Below are 20,100 nucleotides of genomic sequence, written 5' to 3'. Positions count from 1 at the left end.
GATGGCTGTTGGTCATTTCGATTTCCATGTCTCTGGAAGAAAAAAGAGTTTTTGGATGTGGAGTAGAAGAGATTTCTTACAGGGAAATCCGGTGTAGGATCTGCTCAACTTGGTCTTCCAGTCCCTGGAGTCTCCGTTGGATTCACGACTTGGCTGTTTGATCTTTCGTGGTCCTACATCGACACTGTTCAAGAACAAGAGAGAAGCAAGGTGAAAGACTAGACTACCTTTGGACGACTCCAAGCGTCTTTTGAGCTCTCTGTTTTCGGCGATCATTCTCGCAATCGACTCCACCAGATTGTCTTCTTCTGAGTTGCTTTCCTCGTCCACGAGCTCCGTCTCCGGAATCACTCGCCGCTCAAAGTCGCGTGATTTCGAGTTTACAAGCTGGTCGAGTCTCGAAGAAAATGACGCGAATGACTCGGACATGTTTGCCTACGTACAATACAAGAAGAAGAAAATGGTAAGCTCGCTCAAGTTTGATTCCAATTACGTACCTGTGAATGCTTGATTTCCCGTAAGAGCTCGAGGTGCTCGCAAGTCAGTATTGGACCGGACTGAACAAAAACTCGTGATTCATCGCCAGTGTCCCCAGTACGATTTGGAGCCAACTTGTCGGAATCAAGTTTCGGAGTTTCGTTCCCTTGTTTTGGAGCTGGAGCCGAAAAAAGATGGAGATTTACTGCTGCTCCAGCGCGAGTCATGCGAGCCAGACGGTCAGTCACAGTTTCCACTTTCCTTTCGCTCCCCTCATCTCCAAAGCTCTGTTGTATGTCATTGGCAGGAAGTTCTGGAATTATTTCCATTTCTTTCGAGCTTTCCATTTCACTCGGCTGCTTCAAGGTTTTCCTCTTGCGGACACGAGCTACCGTTATATCGTACAAAGCCGCCAGCGAGTCCTGAATGAAACGAGATAAGAAAAACCAATCGAAGTTCGATGAGCTCAATCAAAGTGAACCTCGTCGTCATGATCCTTGAACATCAGAAGCCTTCTCCCTCCTTTTAGCATTCCTCGGATTCCATCTTCCAGTCCTGGACAAAGAAACTTTCCATGGAAAAATTGACGAAGAAACAATCAATTCTTACCTGTGAAGTTTTTCGAACCGATCTCAAGTTTGATAGTTTTCTCTGGCACAAAAATCCCAGATTACACACGAGATTTTTTCAAAGCAAACCTGGAGTGTCTCCATAAAAAACTAGCCCAGTGGAACACTCATTCCACGGTTTTGCAAGGAACACTTTACAAAGCACTTGCACCTAGATCACAAGAATTCAAGCAGCTGGAGCAAAGTATAAAAGAGGAAAAAATAATGATACTCACCACATCGCCATCTTCGATCTCCCTGAAATTGTCTTTTGGACATACCACATCCTGAAACAAAATCCATCAATCATACAGACTTCGATTGAAAGTGAAAGCGATACCTGGAAGACTTGTGCCACAGAGTGTTGTACGTGATAGCGAGCGTAAACAAAAACCTTAGCAAACTCCATCCATGTATCTGTGCTGGAGTACAAAAGCTAAGTTACAGATTATCATGTTGTCGCATGGCTTCTACTGAGAAGAAATAGAGAAAGAGGCCGACCTGCGAAATGTCGCTTCCACAATATGTTGGCTGGTCTCAATGGCAATCCGGCAATTTGCGTCGGGCTGCAGTGGAAGAAACGAATGGAAAATCTCATGGAAAAAGAACGAACACGAGGAAAGGGGCTGTCTACAAACCACTATGTTTATAATTCCCGTGAAAGACACCTCCGCAACGACAACCTTAGCAGCGTTGGATACGACAATGCGTGAGTCCTGCAAAGGTAAAATGAAAAAGAGATGGCCAGAGGATTTAGAGTGTGGTTCTAAAACCTGTTGGTCGTGCGTCTCTGTTTTTATGATTTGAATGGTAGCATCGCCAACATTTTCTTGTCGACGACCTATTTGGACGCAATCAGTCACTGCATGGAACAAGAAGAGCTAGAAAAATTCGACATGATTCTCACCTGATGGAAGCATGAAAACAACGTTGGAAAGTTCTGTGGAGAAGAGGACCTGGAAAAGAAACACAAGCACAAATCAGTAGCTCAAAGTTCCCAGAAAAGAATCAAAGACCTGGCTAGAAAACGATGGTGCAAACGACAGACGGGGCTGCAGCTTTGGAGGCTGATATTGAAAACTTGGATTGCCAACCTGACACGAAGAACAAAAACAGAAAAAACCTGTTTTTCGTAACTTAAGAGCAAAAAAAAATATTCTTTACCTGAAGCTTCTGCTGCTCGGTCTCAAACAGCGCTTTGAGCTTCGATGCGCTGCAGCTCCTGCATTTTTCAAGTGCTTGGTTAGACTAAAACATAAAAATGACACTGGTGCTGCGAATCGCTTATACCCATCAGCTTCGTCCTCCATCACTTGCAAAAAACCCTAGCCTTGTTCATCCTGGTGTTTTCTATTGCCAAAAACTCTCAAATGCATGGATTTTTGTAAATCATTGTTTTCGTGTAAGTAAAGCCATCTCCTTTCTCAATGTTTATACTCTTGGTTAACCAGGTTTTGTTGGTTTGAAATTCAGAATATGTATATAATGTTTTTATATAAAATGAATTATAACTAAAAAGTGTTATATAAGATTATATTTTATTTATCAAGGAACTTTTAAACAAAAATATAAACTATGACTGCATGGAATATGGAAAGGGAATACAGAAAATGTGAATATCAATTAACCTAAACTAAACTTATATATAAGAGTGAATGGTCCAGATTTAAATCAATCTGATGTCAAATCCCACTACACTAATATTAGTATATGGCATTGTAACTGTACACTTAGCCCTCACATCATTCCCTCCTCTCAAAATAATGAAAAACCATTAGAGTTCTTTTGTAAATGGGCCGAGATCTGGAAGAATATCAAAAGGAGGCATTGATAAATCTGTAGGTGGTATTAACTGCTCTTGATCCCTTTGTATAATCATTTTAACTGTTGCATATGCACAATCTCTAGAGGATTAATTTGTTTGACATCATGTTGAACCTTATAAACTTGTGTCCAACTTGCCGCAACGCTCGATATAGTCCTTTCTATTGAACAAGGAACCCCTTAGACAAACCACATACCGTAAAATGGGGAAAACAGACTAACACAAAGTCATCCACTTTGTACTCCACAAGTGAACGATGATGGAAGTTGTAGTGTCATTGTTGTCCTACTTGTACACGACCTAAGTGTTCGGCAGACTCTACTCGGACAAGTGGAAGAATGCTTGTCAAATACAAATCCCACGACCTAGCATCGGCAATTTGTGGCAATCGCAAAGGTAAACCTAACTCCTTTAGTAATATTGGATCATAACCATATAAGAGTTTATATGATGAAACACTAACAGAACTCTACACTTTTGTGACATATGCATACCGAAGAGATGGCAAATAACCATCCCAATCAGAATGCTGAAAGTTCACATACTTCATGATCATCCTTTTGAACGTGAGAACGAGCCGTTCCACCAAACTTTCTGATTGTGGATGATAAACACTTGTGAAAATGTGGCGTATCCCCAACCGAGACATCAAAACATGAAATGCCTCAGCTATAAATATAGGACCATTATCCAAAAGAATCTATTCTGGACAAGAATGCTGAAACACCACTCGATTGAGGAGGAAGTATTCAATAGTAGTTGCAAAGGCGTTAGCAAGAGTAGCAACTTCCACTTAACGAGTCAAATAGTCAGAAGCAATAATAACATACTCATTCCCAACAGTTGATTGTGAAAAAGGTCTTATATGCCCACATAGAATAGGAGAATTATGATAGGTATGGAAAAACCGCGGAATAAAGACAGAAGGCACCACTAACTGTAAATAACTATTAGGATCCGTCCTCACAAAATAAAAAAGGTTGTCTTTAAGGCAATATTGAGAATGTAAATGCCGGAAAGGCAAGTCATTAGCAAGTGATATAGGATTCTCAAACCCATCTCGAAGCCTTCGAATCCACAGCTCAAATTTTTTAAAGAGAAGGTAAATCTTGCTCTGTGCCTTATGAACATTGAATGTCAAGTACAGCAACCACTAGCGGCACAGAATCCTCATCTAGAAAATCCATAGATGCTAAAATAACAAACTCGTCAGAAACATGAGAAGAGAGTGGAAAAGGAAAAGGAGCTCGAGAAAAGGCATCAGCATTAGCCATAGAACTCCCTAGGCGATAAACAACATCAAAATCATAGTTTACTGAGTGTAATGTGCTGTTGAGATGGTTGTTACAAGGCCAAAGACATTGTTCCCTAACAACCAACGGATAGAAATGTAGAAGACGAACAAGTAAACAATTTGAGAGATAGTAAGAACTCAAACGATTTCAACAAATGAACTACATGCAAACAAGCATCGATTGCTTTTATTAAAAAAATAAAAACAGGTTTCAAGGCTTTAAGTTTTTGAAACAATTATGCACCCTGACGTGCTTTTGTTTTTAAGTGACGTAGCCACTGTAGAGCTGACTTTGCGTGTTTGTTTTTTAAGTGTTGTATATATAATTTTTTATTTTAAATAGTAATTATTTTATTTTCTCATAAAATTATTACAGATTTACTAAACACAACTATATAATAAAGTTCTGTGAATAAATATAGACAAATGTAAGCCAGAAAAGATTTGATACTGAGAATCATGAGCTTTAACATTAATTGAGCAAAAAAATTAATTATAAAAAATATAATTCATCAAAATGAAAGACAAGGTAACACTAAGAAGAAAAATATTAAATACATTTTTAAGGTAATAGAAAAATAATATATTTCTTTTAAAGTTCTGAATCCTAGACTACAATTACAAACCTTATAAACAACTATTTCCCATAAAAACACCATTAAATAGTTTATTTCCTGTTGGAAGAAATAGAATATTCAAATTCAATTACTCAAATCCTACTATAAATTACCATGTAAAAGTTAGTAATTTAAATAGCTTTCCCTTATTATATCTGAGTACCAAGTTCTTCTTTAACTTCAAGAACCTATTCTTATTTACAAATATAATATGAAATATTCTAACAATAATAATAGGTGATTTCAATAAGTGAAGAGTGAAGAGTTAAGAAAACTTATGTAAAGAATTTGATATATCCAATAAATAAAATATGAAATATGAAATAACAATCATATATGGATAATAATTATTAATTGCACAAAAACAAAAACATAGACTATGAAGCAGTTTATATATATAGAGAGAAAATATAAAACATTAAAGAAACCAAATTATTCTTTATTCCATCTCGTTCTTAATTAGTGAAGTAAGAAAATTAGCATTAAATTTGATTACAAATGAATTAGAGAAGAGATTAACAAGAGGAAGCCACAACATGCTTGGATATTTTAAGTATATTCTTTACACCTTGTTTTCTAAAGCAAACAGAAGTTTTTCTACTGTTTTATTACATTTTTTAGCTATAATTTATTTGTTGTTCTTTTTCCATTTTATGAAACACAGTACTATAATAAAATAAATAAATATGTCAAAAAGAAGAATTATCATGTGATTATAGCTATAAATTTCCTTTTTATGCCTCTCCGGACCTCGCCATGCAGCCTTAGACGAGTAGAACGATCGAGCAGAGGCATGATGAGGTTTTTTCATTGCTAAGAGAAAACTTTGCTCTCAGACGAATGAGATGCTGTCTTTTAATTTCAAATCATCAATCAAACACCCCGTCTGGAGATCCGTTCTTCGAGCGTCGTTGCACACAGCTTGTGTAGCAGCCTGGCATCGTCCAAGAACCTGCGTGTTCTCCGGAGAAGTTTTGCGACTGTGCCTGGAGAGGCCTGGGCTAGTTGATGAGAGCGTTGAAGACCATAACTTGCGAGACGAGGCCGCTCTCGACTGCCAAACAGTGGATCATTCAGTGCCGGCGCGACTTTCGAGCAGTATGACCCTGTCCGGTAAGCCTGGAGCAGCATGACGCTCAGCGTAATTATGCTTCTCCTCAGACCCACAGCCTACAAGCAAAGCCACTGACTAAAGGAAAAATAAAAGAGAGATCTTACCACCAGCTTGGTTGAATCTGCCTCGTCACTATGGCTTTGGATGCCCCAGATTAGAGGCGCTCCCGCTGAGTTATGTTGCTCGATCGGCCTTGAAGGTAAGGGAGCTTCTTGAATTTTTCGTGTGAACAATCAGCTGGTGGAGATCCACAGAAGTAGACAATGAATGTACCAGAGACCACACCATTGCCGCAGACGTGATGGTGATCCAACCCGAGACTCTGGCTGCCATGACCCCAGAGGTGGAATCTTTTCTGCGAGCACAAGTAAGCCTCGAAAGGAAAAAGAAACAAGGATTATGATAACCTCTCGGCATCAGAAGTCAGAAGCAAAATGTCTCGGTTCAAAGCTTTTGCTTGCAACGGTGAAAGCTTCTGCGCAATTGAATCCCGTAATGAACAGGAAAGTTAGTTCCTACACATTCACTGCTAGCAATAACAGTCTCACCGTGGTTAAATCCTCCGTGATAAGACCGTGGAAATGTGATCACAAAGTTTCCAGACTCCTAAAAACAAACATGAATATAAAGATAAAGCACTGCCAACACAAACTTACCTGCAAAGTTGTGCAGACAGGCACACCTTTAGCCCGCAACACAGCTGGATTAAGCATCGTAACCAGTTGAAAGGGCAAGTCCGGCTGTGCATGAAATAAATCTGGGAATGTAGATCGCATAGCCTGTCTGAAAGAAAGAAGTTTTACACTGCCAGCTAAAAGAGAAACATTCTACCTCTTCAAATGCGTCGTAAGCACTGCCAGGCACACTATACCAGCATCTGCAGGAAAGAAATCAGTATTGAAAGCACACGAAACAAGTAGCATACCAGTGAAGATAATTCACAGAGTAGAAGCAATGATCTTCGTAATGCCAGCAAAACGAGGAGAAGAGCATATCCTGCTTAGCCCACTTTGGAACTGCATCCGACGGACGGGGAAATTCACTTCCATACACAGAGACGTATCGAGATCGCTTCCATATAGCACTTCAATAGGTCCTGTAGACGTCGGAAAGAGTCCAGCATGTGCCAGTTGCCTTGAGAAAACGTCGAGGCAGTACCACCTCCCAGAGAGCATTTTCGACAGAGGAGGGGACAGGCAATACATATGCCACGCCCGGTCACAGGTGATCATAAGCTGCTCATGTGCTCCGCTGCGGCATTGCTCACAGGACTGGTCCCCAAGCCTTTGCTGCATGGAGCTTCATCGTCCGATTTAGTTCGTTTCGCGGCTCCACCGACACACTGACTTCATCTTCACCAGAGATCTCTTCCTCCGAATCTTCACGTCCAGTACTTCACCATTCCTGACGTTGTTAGTTGCCTGCTTCCCGAAGCCTTCTGCATGATGGCGCTCATATTCCAGCAGATGTTTCTCGTATAGGTGGCACAGGTTCGCAGGAGCGGCAGTAGGAAAGGAGGCACTTACGTCCGGCTTCTTTCCCCCACTTCCGCTGCACGATAACCTTCTCATAGCCTCCATACCTCTTGACGCAGTTGTAAGCCGTAAGCCTTGCAAAGGTCGAGCAAAACTGACGCCAGCTCTCAAGAACCCGCCCCTGTTACTCGAGGAACCTGTCGTACTCGAAGCGAAAGGTGTAAGGCCGGCAACCTCTCCTGGAGCCTGAAGCTTGGTCGGGAAGGAGAAAGGCTGGAGATATAGAGCGAACGGAAAACTTTGAAGGAACTATCCGCCCGTACGAGAAAGCTTTGCAGCCACTGACGATGGCGGGGACCATCACCGCTACCAGTTTGGATCGAGCTCTCATGCATGCTGGCGATGGCGGGGACCATCACCGCTACCAGTTTGGATCGCAAGCATGCTGGCGATGGCAGCACTGGGAACAAGCCGCGATGGACACGATTCGACACGCTTGCTCGATCTCCCCTTGCTTGCAGCAGTGGCGGACGAGAAGAGCGTAAGTCACAGCGTCGGGCCAGCACTCGCGCCTCTCTCGCATCTCCCCCTAAAACTTTGCCACCCCCTCCTCCGATCGCCCGTCGCAGCACAAGCATCCCAGCAGCGCGTTGAACGAGAGTGTCTGGAGCACCCGCTGTGGAGGAGCTCACCGAAAACTCGATAGCCGTCGGCCGATCGTGCTCGCCCAAGTAGCCGTCGAGCAGCGTGTTGTAAGTCACCCGCATTCAATCCCTTCCACCTTCATGCTCCGATAAACATCTCCCGCGGCTTCCATGTCTCCAGACTTGGCCAAGGCATTGAGGACCATGTTGAAAGGCAGCGTCGACCCCTTGCTTTCGATCATCTGCTTGACGAGGCCGAGAGCTTCGTGTGACCACTGTTGCTTCGGAGATGAGGATCGTAAAGGTGACCGCGTCGGGGTGGCAACCATGCCGGCTCGTCTCTTGGAAGAGCTGCTTGCTCGCTTCCAACCTTCCGAGCTTGGCTACCACCTCTCCAGCTTTGCAGACCACTCACCACCGACAGGGACAAGGGTCTCTTGCTGTCCCCGCTCGGTGCGCCACCCGCCGGATACTCGATTGTATCGGCCGGCCCTCCCCGGACCGGGCCATCGATGATCGTGTTGAAAGTGAACTCGTCCGGAGCAACGCCACATTCGTCCTCGATACGCCTCACCACCGCGTCCGCCTCACCAACTTTGTTTCCTTGCACAAGCCGTGGATCATGATGTTGAAAGTTTTCAAGTTTGGCTTCCGCTCATCATCTTCTCGAACAGCCTCGATGCATCCCCTCCTTCAAGTGGCCGCTTATCAGTGCAGCACAACGTCCGGGACACACCCGACCTTGTCCATGACCGCGAGCACGTTCTCGGCGTCGACAGTCCGCTTGGCTTTGCACAAACCGTCCACGATAAGCCCGAAAGTTAGCTCGTTTGGAGACACACCATCTCGTCGACAAGGTCCAGAGCTTCCTTGAACATCCCAGCTTTAGACAGGGACTGGATCACGGTGTTGAAAGTGAAGATGTTCGGGACGCGGCCCTTGGCTTTCATCTCTCGAAACAGCTCCATTGCTCCTTCGTTTTGTCATCGCTGCTTGGAGCAGCGATGACAATGTTGTAGGACATGGAGCTGGGCACTTTCATCTCTCGAAACACGGCCATAGCGTGGTCGTACTTTCCAGCCTTGCACAGGCCACCTATGAGAAGCTCGTGCCGCACAGGGGCTTCTCGGTCTCGCAGTGCCACCGAGAGCTTCTGGCAAGCCTCTTGGATCCTGCCGGCCTTGCAAAGCCCGTGGAGAAGAACGTTCTACGTGAAAGCGTCAGCCTTGAAGAAGCTCCGGCTCATCTTCTCGTAGAGCTTCATGGCGTGCTCCACCTTGATCACGTTGAACAGGCCGTGTTGCACGTCACAGTGTCGGGGTAAGGGCCCTTGTCCATCATGCCATGGACGAGCTCCGCCGCGTCGTCCACGAGACCGGCCTTAGCGAGTCCACCACGTCTTGACATCCAGAGTTGCGATGCTCTGCATCGCCTTGAAGAGCTCCAGAGCTCGCTCCATGCGTCCCTCTCAACAATGAGCCAGCACGAGAATCCGGTAGCTGATGTCGTCGGGATTGCATCTGTTGGCTCTCGCGGTCTGGAAGAACTCGTAAGCCTCATCGCATTTGCCGGCCACGCGAAAGGGACCGAGGATGGAGTTGCAAGTCACCAGGTCCGAGCAGAAGCTACCGCCGGTGATGATATGCGCTCGTCGGCGGTGGCAGCCCGACACACGAACTCGAGCAGCGGGCGATTGAGGCCAAAGGAAGGAACTCTCCCAATCTCTATAGCGCTCTGGAAGAGCTCAAAGGCCTTGGTGGGAGCTGCAGCAGCCATGAGGGGCCGGAAGGTGCCATCTTCTGGGTAGCAGCCGTGGAGCGTCATGAAGTGTAGAACTTGGCTTGCGAGCTCATACTCGTCGGCCTCGAGCAGCAATCCAAGGAAAGAGTTGCAAAGCGTGACGTTGGGCTTGAAAACTCTGGCCAGCCTCGTGAAAGCCTCCACAGCCCGCCCTGCGTTTCCAGCCCCCATGTAGGAACGAAGCAAAGAATCGACAAGGCTGGAGCCAGTGTTCCGGCACTTGAGGAGCACTAGCAGCCAGTTCAGCAGCTGCCCACCATCTCGATCCAGAGCCAAGACCTTAGACGCCGGGCTCGTGCTGGAATTTCTCTTGCCGCTGTGCCTGCCCACTGGAAGAAGCAAGACAATATTTCCACATCGGTCGATCGCTGGAGAACCGACGCCACGAGCTGAGGCCGCAAGTCGAGATTAAGGAACTTGAGCTCTAATCGCCATTCCGGGAATAAACCACCGCAACGGAAGAGAATGGAGCATACCTTGTCAATCTCCGATTCATCCGTATCCTCCCTGTGCTCGTGCTCGGCAGCGGCAGAAGAGCAAGAGCATCGCAGGCCGCATTGCCGCGGCTGGATCAGAATCGGCGTCGTCCTCCTCCACCGCCAAAGCAGACGACGCATCCATACTAGGCTACTGGCGACCTACATTGTTAGCGAGCATTGGGCGCGCTTTCCAGTATGCCTTGAACGGATCGTGGAGCGCTTGCCTTTCACTTACAACGCTTATTTCTTTTTACAATACAGGAGCCCAAGGCCAAGAGGCCATAGCCGAGAGCCTTCGAAGGATCAATTGCTAGCCATCAAAGGAGGATCTGTGTTCTTCCAGGTGGTTAGAAATTTGACTAGACAATGGAATTATGGTATGCCCAAGAGCTTCCCTCCAAGAAAGCTCCGCGGTATCCAGATTTATGTTGCTCGATCGGCCGTGAAGGTAAGAGAGCTTCTTGAATTTTTCGTGTGAACAATCAGCTCGCCTATAAAGAAAATCAATAAAATTTCTTTCTTCCCTTCGTGTGGAACTCTTTCCTCGCCGAAAATTTCGAAACAGCCTCAGAAAAGTCACGACGGATTCGCAAGGTAATGAGCTTCTTCCCCATGGCGGTCACCAAAGATCATGGGAGCTCTTCCTCCAGTTCGCCTTGCACACCCAAATTCCCGGTCAAGACTTATAGCAGCGCAGCTCCATTCGAGAAATTTCCGTTCAAGCCCTAGAACAAATTGAGAATATTCCAAATTCAAATTTTGTCTTGCTTTGTGATGTATAACAGAATGGCCTTGGCCTTGGGAATCCAGGGGTTCTAGAGCTGAGGAGACTTCGCTACCACGGCTACCAATGTCTTGTATCTTTGTTGGAGGACTGCCAATGCTGAGGACGAAGGAGGAGGTTGAGCCCAAGGTGCGAGAAGCATTCGAGCGATTTGGGCACATCTTGGATCTGCAGGTATGAGCTCGAAACTCTTTTCTTTGCCATCAGGGCGCGCGCTGCCGTGTTTTCTTACTTTGAATCTATTTATTCTTTTGTTTTCCAGATCCTGATCTTCGAATGCCCACACCACGCTCGGCTTCGGATACATTATCTATCGAGATCGGCGAGAGGCTCAGACAGCTATCAGCGAGATGGACGGGTGTGCTTTGTTCGATCGAGAGATCGTGGTCGACCAGACGGATCGTGGATATAGCCGTGGTAGTACGTTTGCCCCCGGCCATCCCTAGTAGGGAGTTTTTACTTGGACATGGAGACCAGAAGTGTATTCTTGTTGTTTCACTTCTTGTTCATCTATAACAGCACTGTCTTCCTAAACATTCTTCTATGCAGCATTGTCCTCTAAACATTCTTTTATGTAGGGCCATCACACAAGGGCTGGCTTGATTGTGCTGGCTTGATTGACAGCAGGGAAACTTTTTAGAAGTCTGATAACAGATTTGTCTTGCCTAGGAGAGCAAAATATGCGTGAGATAGTGTTGCCTTTGATCCAGTCTTTCCGGCCTTCTGATAGTTGAGGTTGCCGTTAAGGTCCCATTGCACAATACAGCACATCCGGAGTAAGGTTTTACCTGTATTGCCAAGTTGAAACACAAAAAAGAACAAGAATATTTAGAATTTACCAGCTGCTGTTGTGAGGCTCACGGCCACTGAGCCAGGTATTCCACTTGCGACACTAGGATTTGTCGATGACTACACTACAAGAAAAAGATAGATAAGCAAAAACATAATCAGCTGGCAAAATTTTCTCCTACTGAACCTTTTAGCTGGTACTCTTGTGAAGATCCTGGGCTCCAAGGAAGAAATACAGTGCCCGCACTTATTTTGCATCTTCCAAGTCGCGAAAAAAAGTGAGTTCAACCAGAAGTCCATGAAAACAAAAAACATACATACCTGATAAAACGTTCGAGTGAGGTTTCGCCTCGGCAACAGTCGAGACCAAAGTATCCTCGAGCCCTTCCATTCTCGGTTCCACTATATTCCAGCTTTCTTGTCCACCACTCACTCATCAAACAACGTATAAATCAGATTCAATCCTGAAAAACACAAAAACACGAGAAAATATTACAAGAATTGTACAGCCCAAGTCTGTACCTTGTCCTCCAACTGTATTTGCATATCAATGTCTGCAGGGACTGTCTTTGAGAGGAACATATGTTTGTCGCAGCCACCATCGGTTGAAAGATGCTTCCTCAAAAATTGCTACATTGCCTGGAACAAATAAATCGATCGCAAACTAAAGAATATCTACATAAAACATTTTAAGCTACGATGAAAAGAAAAAAGAAAAAACTAGATCAAGTACGGAATGGAGTTACCTGAAGGTGTGTCGATGACAGAAAAGCCTCCAGCAAGGTGACAAATGGAAACGTTCGACAGTGTATGCTGCCAGCCGCTTAAGCTCACTGCAAAGGAAAAATACTCCCAGATGATAGAAAGACGAGAGTAAACATCTTGTGTGCCAGGTCATGCATAATTTGACACGATCTCCAATATGCATAACTGGATTACGTGTCGAGACACATGCCCCCACAAAAACCTGGAGAAATTCTGTTAAAAGCAGAAAAGCTATATCACTCACTGTACCAGGACGTAATCCGCAATGCCGATGTTCTGCTTTCTGATATACAGGCTATGAGAATGATCGTTAGCATTCGAGAGTAAAGAGAAGCATTAGCTGCACAACAATTGTTAGAGTCGTTAGAAGCCTTCCCAAAGGGAGGAATATTTTAGTACCTATATTGTCGCGCGCATTAACAGTAAAACCCCAACAGAGAGTTTGGTCTTTTGCGCCACCTGCGTAAACAACGACTAAGCGCAAAAGAAATAAAAAAATCAGATATGTACCTCTGCAACCCTCACACACACAGCAATCTCCGAACGGGCAGCTTCTCTGTCTTTTGCATGGATACAGCCAGCGTCCATACTGTCAGCTGTTTTAAGAAGTCCATCATCTATACTAAATATGTCGCTACCGTCGTCAGACAGATCCGAAATAACAGGCAGGCTTGGGAAGTCGCCGAAATAGAGATCTATGACCAGGAGGTAGTACAGAATGTTAATGACAGAGAAAGAAAGAGCAGAGTTAGAATTTACCAGCCCGACTTCAACCAACAGACATGCGAATTACTGGTTGCTCAAAAGGTTTCGAGGCGCGTTCACACTTGCGACCATACACAGTCGCCGGATATATCTCCGCAGCCTACAAGAAAAAAAAAAGCAAAAACATGATAAGTTAGTAAAACTTTCTAATACAGAACCTCCTCTGGCTTTTAACTTTCTGTGAGAGTGACTGGGTTCCAGTCCAAGAATGAAATACGGGGCCGGCACTTATCCAGTGTTATCAGAGCAGGGGACAACAACTGCTTGCTGAAGCTTCGGCACCTGCAATTAATGCAACAGGACAAGTCACCTTCGCATCATAGACAAGTTTAGCTACAAAGGTTGCCTTCAGCAGCGCCGCATTTTGCCAACATCTTCGGGAAGTTCCAAAGCTTACGTGAGTCAAATCGGTACTCTGTTGCATACAAATCGGTACTCTGTCGCTTGAGGAAAAGGGGATTTAGTGGGACTTGAAATACCCTAGGCCTAATCTCGGAGGGAATGGGGCATGGTTTGCGTCGCAGCAGCAGGGTCGATCCGGACTTTGACGACTGGCGCTCAGGCAAGCACTCTTATTCGCAGTCAGACCATCCTAGCACACGCAGGAGGGCCAGCCGCAGGCGCCGTAGGGACGACGACAGGCATAGCAGCAGTCCCAGGCGCAGGACTAACAGCAGGAGTGACGATGGAATGGATCCCAGGCCCAGGACCAAGGAGCCTAGCAGCAGGGACAACGATGGAATGGATCGCAGGGAGCCTAGCAGCAGGATGGATGCCTCTAGCCGGAGCAAGAGGTCACGCTCCCCTAGCGGCAGCAAGCGTCCTTGCATGGAGGAGAAAGCCACTCGTCCATGCACAGAGGAGGTGGAGGACGAAGCCATTGCCGGCTGGGCCCCCATTCCAGGCAAGATCCACCCGGCGATCGGACTCAATGAGGTGGAAGCCAAGAAATATGGCTTCTTTCCAGCTCGTGAGCAGGACACTCTTCTAGACGAGGATGGAATGAAGAGTGACCTCTTCTACTGTGACAAGGCTGCCTACCAGGTGTTCAACGACGCCCGTCTCCGAGGAACTGAGCTGGGCGCATGGGTGGAAAAGCGTCTCGGCCTGGGTGTTTTGTTCGTACACCACAATTACGACAACTTACCGGGCTGGAGGGTGATCACATTGTTTGGGCGACACAAGGCAGCGTTGCCAACCCGAGGAAAGAAGGTGATGTTTACAAGTGTTTACTCGGAAGGTTTGTACCGGCTGATTATTCTTTTACTTGCAGATTATTCCTGAATGGCTCAAGGTCCATGGCGAGCAGGATGATGCTGAGTGTGTAGCGTCGGCTATGCTGTTTGCAGAAGCAGCCACTGGTTTAGACGTGAAGGGCTGCTCCTTGAACAAAGTTTTCGTGTCTGGCAACACCAAGTTTGTGGAGCTGCTCAGGAAAGACTACGCTGGTTTGCAGGAGCTTTTTGTGCAGCGCTTGGCAGTGGACAGGCCTCATGACGTTCCATTCCGGGTGTGGCACGTAACGAGCCAGAGCTGCTCTCAAGCCGAGGAAGAATGCTTCAACGAATTGAGGCGAAACTACTCGTATCAGGGGGAAGGCTGGGCGTGTCTAAGGGGGATTGGAGTGCCATCTACAGTGCCTGCGTGGAAAGCTGCCGTTAGAAGTTTTCTGGAGCGCCGCAAATAAATTTTAGCTGCACTTGCAATATCGACAATAAAGTTGAATAAAGGTTTGTCTAAAGAAAAAGACTCTTCTGCAATCCTTTTGATCTTTTAGCTCGTCAACGCTTGAAAAATTCGTGTCCACTTACAAATGCCAAAACAAAAAACAAAGCAGACTGTAAGGACTACCGCGTTGCACCTCTCGGTTGTTAATAGCGAAAAAAAAAGAGCTTTTTCTTGCAGACCTGTGCGATGTTTATCACATGACGAATCTCTAACTCATTGTATTCATGAAAAGCTCGGATGAGAGGCAAAAGCTGCCGACGAAAGGAATCAATCTGCTCAGCGTGCTACGCATGGGAACTCTTTGATCCATCTCTCGATGTTTTCCATTACCTGCACCAGTCGAATAAGAAAAAAAAGAAAATCAAACCGAAAATATCGTCGCTTCTCTCTGGAGGGAGAATATGCGTAGTAAATTCGATGAGCTCATGCTCCTTGAATCGACCTTTGCGCCGCAAAACGTAGTGACGCTGGTAGCATCTTGTGCTCAGACGATCTGACCTCCGCCTTGCCTTGTTCTTCAACCCCATTCAGAGCGATCTCTTCTTCTGCGACAGGGCTGCGCAGATACCAGGTGTTCAACGATGCTCGTCTTCGAGGAACTGAGCTGGGCGCTTGGGTGGAAAACCGTCTCCGCCTCGGTGTCTTGTTTGCACACTACAACTACGACAAGGTGCCGGGCTGGAGGGTAATTACACTGTTTGGGCAACACAAGGCAGCCTTGCCAACCCAAGGAAAGCATGTAATTTTAAAAGTGTTTAGTTTCTACTTCCTGATTATTAGTTTCCTCACAGGTATTCCCGAATGGCTCAAGGTGCATGGCGAGCAGGATGATGCTGAGTGTGTAGCGTCGGCTATGCTGTTTGCAGAAGCAGCCACTGGTTTAGACGTGAAGGGTTTCTCCTCGACCAAAGTTTTCCTGTCTGGCAACACCTAGTTTATGGAGCTGCTCAGGAAAGACTACTCAGCTTCCAGAGAGCCGTAGCAGCAGGAATCCCAAGCACAGGCGTAGCGGCAGGGCCAGGTAGCAGCAAGGAGCCTTATAGCAGCAGGATGGATGCCTATAGCTCGCGCAGGTCCCCTGAGCGCAGGCCTAGAAGGCGTCCTTGCATGGAGGAGGAAGCCACTCCTCCATGTCCTCCTCCATGCACGGAGGAGGAGGACAAAGCCATTGCCGGGCAGGGGAGCACGTCACAGGGCGGCGCGACTAGAAGAACCTGGAGAACTTATATTGAAGTGTAGAAAAAGATACAGTTTCCTCCGCTAACCAGAAGCAATCATGGATCAGATGCGCACCACCATTCCGCTGTGTGTAACCGTAAGTCACGTAGAGTCTTGGCTGTTATCACTTCTTTTCAAATTCCAACACTCCTCTCAGCCGAGACGTCACACCTTTTCTTTTCTTTTCTTTATTTTTTTATATTATTTTGCTTCGTCCTGCACCATACCAAGCATCCCATGTAACCTCACAAAGTTTCACTTCTCCAAAGGTTTTGTGAACATATCAGCAATCATGTTGTCACTGCAAATATGAACAGGTTTGATCTGCAACCTACTGGATTATGAGCCACATGAATTGCAGAACTATTATCACAAAATATTACTGTAGCTTCAGGTTGTGTAGTTCCAATATCAAACAAGAGTTTCCTAAGCCAAAGAGCTTCTTTTGTAGCGGATGCCAAGGCCATATATTCTGCTTCACAAGTAGATTGAGCTACCATTTTTTGTTTCTTGCTGCTCCATGTTACTACTCCCCTGGCAATCCTAAAACACCAGCCTGTTGATCTACGATCATTCAATATCCCCAATATAATCAGCATCTGTGTAGCCGACTAAACCAACAAGTTTCTTTTCATGGCCAGAATATTTAATTCCCAGCTCTGTTGTATCTACCAAGTATTTCACTATACGAAGAGCTGCATACCAGTGCCTTAAACCAGGATCTTGAATATACTGGCTCACTATATCTGGCCTGCTTACCTTTTAAAGCCTTAAGAAGAGATGAGTGCGCAGCTAGCACCAGGTCATCAACATATACTGCTACAATAGCAAGCAGATTATTAGCCTCTGTTAACATATACGTTCCAGTCTGCTGTTGATCTTACAAAGTCTAGTGAGGTAAAAAACTCATGGAGTGTGTTGTACCAGGTTCTTGGTGATTGTTTCAGTCCATACATAGCTTTACTAAGGAAACATACAAGGTCCTCAGGCCCATTCTCCTCAAAACCCGGCGGTTGCTCAACATAAATCTCTTCCTCTAGTTTCCCATGGAGAAATGCATTTTCACATCCATTGCATGAAGTTCTAAGTTCCATGCACAAGCCAGTGCAATGACAATTCTCAACTGGAGAGAAGATCTCAAAATAATCAACACCATGTGTTTGATGAAAGCCTTGAGTTACTAAACGTGCTTTAAAACGAGAGATGGATCCATCAGCGTTATATTTTAATTTATAAACCCAGCGGACCGGAATCACCTTTTGATGCTTGGGTTGAGGCACAAGAACAAACGTCTGTGTTGCCAGCAAGGATCTAAACTCATCAACCATACCAGCTATCCATCTGTCAGCATGTGAAGACTGGAGTGTTTCGTCTAATGAGTTTGGTTCTCCAGTTACTGTCATTGTATTGGCTTCATATTGTTTTAGATATCTATCATTCGGTTTCCATCGCCGAGCTGAACGACGTAGTTGAAACTCTTGTCTTGGTAGTTCATTTTCATTTCCTAGCACTACTTGATCATTCTGGTTTGGCTCTGGAAACACAGGCACAGCAGCGTTTTGATTTCCTAGTGGAATTTCTATTCCCGGAGGTAGTACTGAATTTTCACTGTTCTCATCATCAGAATCATCATCCTCATCTGAGGAAAAGACAAGCTGGATATTCTCAATAGAATGCTCTTTTCCCTCTTCAAAAGGCTCTTGGTATGTTCCTATCTTTGGGAGAGCTTTCTCGTCCAGCTTAACAGTTCTTCGAATAAAGACATTTTGTCTTGTAGGGATCCAGACCCTGTAACCGTCTTTGGTCTCATCCTCATATCCAAGGAACACACATTGCTCTGCATGACTTGCAAACTTAGAGTCTTGCTCATCTTTATGTATGAAGGAATATCCAGGGTTTCAAACACTCGTAAGTGTTGGACTTGAGGTTTGGATCCTGTCCATAGCTGGAATGGCGTACAACCATTTAATGCTTTTGTTGGAAGCTGTTTTGAAGGAGGAGATTGTGTCCTACCTTGACGAGGTTTAAGCAGCTGTTTTAATAGCTTCGCCCCAGAACTTTGGTGGCATTGCTTGCATCATGCAGTGAGCAGAATCTTTTAAAGTTCTCATTTTTCTTTCAGCGGTTATGTTCATATGGTACAGACCTTTGGTGGGATATTCCTTTATCACTAATATAATCATTAAACTTTTCATTGATTCCCCTAATCATTTTAAGCTGGACACTAAGCTCAGCTTCAACTTTCTCATGAAAAGCTGCAACCTCATCTTTGCTTTTGGCCCATACTTTTCTAGAGTAATCATCCACAATATGGAGAAAGCACTGAGCACCACCAAGTGTTTTTGTTTTCATTCCAAAAGATACATCCAGGTGTACCAATTCCAGAGGTCTACTCGTCTTATGCACTGAGCACTTACTCTTAGTCATTTTTCCATTGCACAGCCATGGCAGAGACCACTCTCTTCTGAGTTTATATGAATACCACCAGCGAGTGACAACATTAGTTTCACCTAAGAGAGCATGCATGTCCTAATCTTTGATGCCAAATATCAAAATTTTGAGATACATTTGCCTCAGATGCTAGCGACTGCACCTCTTGAGTGTCCTGATGAGGTATGAAGTAGAGGTCCCCTTGTCTTCTAGCGAGTGTAACTAGCGATCCTCCTTGAGTGATCCTGGCGTTTAAACTGTCAATGTGAGTGTGAAAACCAGAGTCAGCGAGTTTGCTCACAGAAAGTAGGCTTCTAGCTAAGTTAGGAACATATAAAACTCCCTGAATATGTGTTTTTAGCCGTGGTATGAATGTTGTGCCGACACCTTTGATCTGTAGAGTGGATCTAGAAGCCGTCCCAACTGTTGCTTTGTAGTCTCTCAGTTACAGCGCGTTGAACCGTTCCCTTTGTTGAGTCATGTGATGTGTGGCTCCTGAGTCCAGCCACCAGTGATCATCAAGGAGAGGCCCATGACTTGTGAGACTTGCTGACACGTTGAAATAGTGAGGATAGGCCTCCTCTTGAAGAAATCCAAGAGGATATTTTCTTGAAGAGGAGGCCTATCGTCACTATTTCTTGGATCCTATATATCTAGCCTTTTCAGCTACATTAATCTCAAGATTGGATACATTAACAGTAGAGAGATTTGCTGTTGGAGCTGGTATTGCTGCAGGTTCTTCAAGATAGTCTCGAACTGCTCCATGGTATTGACCTCGTCCACGTCCTCCACGGCCTCGTCCACGTCCACCACGGCCTCATCCTCGGTTGTATGGAGCAGGAGCTTGGCGTTGCTGGCGACGATCAGGTGTTGAAAAGTCTTGAGCAAGATGTCCAACTCCTCCACAATTGTAGCAGCGGCGCTCCAGTATTACCTCAGTTCCAGTATTAAATTGTTTGTTGGCAAAGAAGGCACTTGGCTCTCCTGACTCCTTCTTCCTCTTCATCGTGTTGGCCTTGCGGCTGGCCAAGACACTCTCCTGCTCCCGAATAGCTTTTTCAGCTTCTGGGAATGTTGGCAGGTCTCTTGTGAACTTCCAGCTTTGGACCACGTCAAACTCCTCACCCAGTCCAAGAAGAGCTACCTCGGCAAGAGTTTCGGTGGGTATTGGGTGGCCCATACCTGCAAGCTGATAAGAATAAAGCTTGAGGCGTTCAAGGAACTGAGACACACTCTCATGTGGCTCACGCTCGGCCTGGTTCAACTTCCCCTGAAGTCCAACCTTGCT

General features: G+C 45.5%; 3 protein-coding genes and 1 long non-coding RNA gene across 5 annotated transcripts; 1 reads left to right on the top strand and 3 right to left on the bottom strand.

Moving 5' to 3' along the window:
* Window positions 1-3: 3 nt before the first annotated feature.
* Window positions 4-2,439, bottom strand: LOC9663268 (FK506-binding protein 15). 2 transcript variants are annotated; one of them, XM_024683713.1, is made up of 16 exons: window positions 2,376-2,439; window positions 2,250-2,307; window positions 2,102-2,179; window positions 1,993-2,041; window positions 1,859-1,947; window positions 1,724-1,801; window positions 1,587-1,651; window positions 1,426-1,507; window positions 1,322-1,372; window positions 1,176-1,257; window positions 1,087-1,128; window positions 959-1,032; window positions 498-899; window positions 228-435; window positions 81-173; window positions 4-32 (listed from the first exon to the last, which is right to left on the bottom strand). In XM_024683713.1, coding segments are annotated over exons 1-16 (1,473 nt in total). In that variant the 5' UTR covers window positions 2,396-2,439; the 3' UTR covers window positions 4-30. The 2 variants fall into 2 exon arrangements, with proteins under 2 accessions (XP_024539481.1, XP_024539485.1); XM_024683717.1 differs by having other exon boundaries at window positions 1,859-1,926.
* Window positions 2,440-6,250: 3,811 nt separating this feature from the next.
* Window positions 6,251-7,994, bottom strand: LOC112349852. Its single transcript, XR_002993537.1, has 6 exons — window positions 6,861-7,994; window positions 6,767-6,812; window positions 6,592-6,718; window positions 6,484-6,541; window positions 6,343-6,410; window positions 6,251-6,290 (listed from the first exon to the last, which is right to left on the bottom strand). It is a non-coding gene; the product is annotated as an uncharacterized LOC112349852 (long non-coding RNA).
* A 1,665-nt stretch (window positions 7,995-9,659) lies between these two features.
* On the bottom strand, window positions 9,660-10,463 carry LOC112348593. Its single transcript, XM_024681427.1, has 2 exons — window positions 10,331-10,463; window positions 9,660-10,278 (listed from the first exon to the last, which is right to left on the bottom strand). The coding sequence occupies exon 2, from the start codon at window positions 10,023-10,025 to the stop codon at window positions 9,660-9,662; it is 366 nt and encodes a 121-aa protein (XP_024537195.1). The 5' UTR covers window positions 10,026-10,278; window positions 10,331-10,463.
* A 3,451-nt stretch (window positions 10,464-13,914) lies between these two features.
* Window positions 13,915-15,196, top strand: LOC9663266. Its single transcript, XM_024687813.1, has 2 exons — window positions 13,915-14,648; window positions 14,710-15,196. Exons 1-2 carry the CDS (start codon window positions 13,938-13,940, stop codon window positions 15,121-15,123), a joined length of 1,125 nt encoding a protein of 374 aa, XP_024543581.1. The 5' UTR covers window positions 13,915-13,937; the 3' UTR covers window positions 15,124-15,196.
* Window positions 15,197-20,100: the final 4,904 nt, after the last annotated feature.

This window comes from Selaginella moellendorffii, unplaced genomic scaffold (genome assembly GCF_000143415.4).
Source record: "Selaginella moellendorffii unplaced genomic scaffold, v1.0 SELMOscaffold_1, whole genome shotgun sequence".
NCBI classification, from domain to species: Eukaryota; Viridiplantae; Streptophyta; class Lycopodiopsida; order Selaginellales; family Selaginellaceae; genus Selaginella; species Selaginella moellendorffii.
This window is presented reverse-complemented; position numbering and strand designations above follow the sequence as displayed.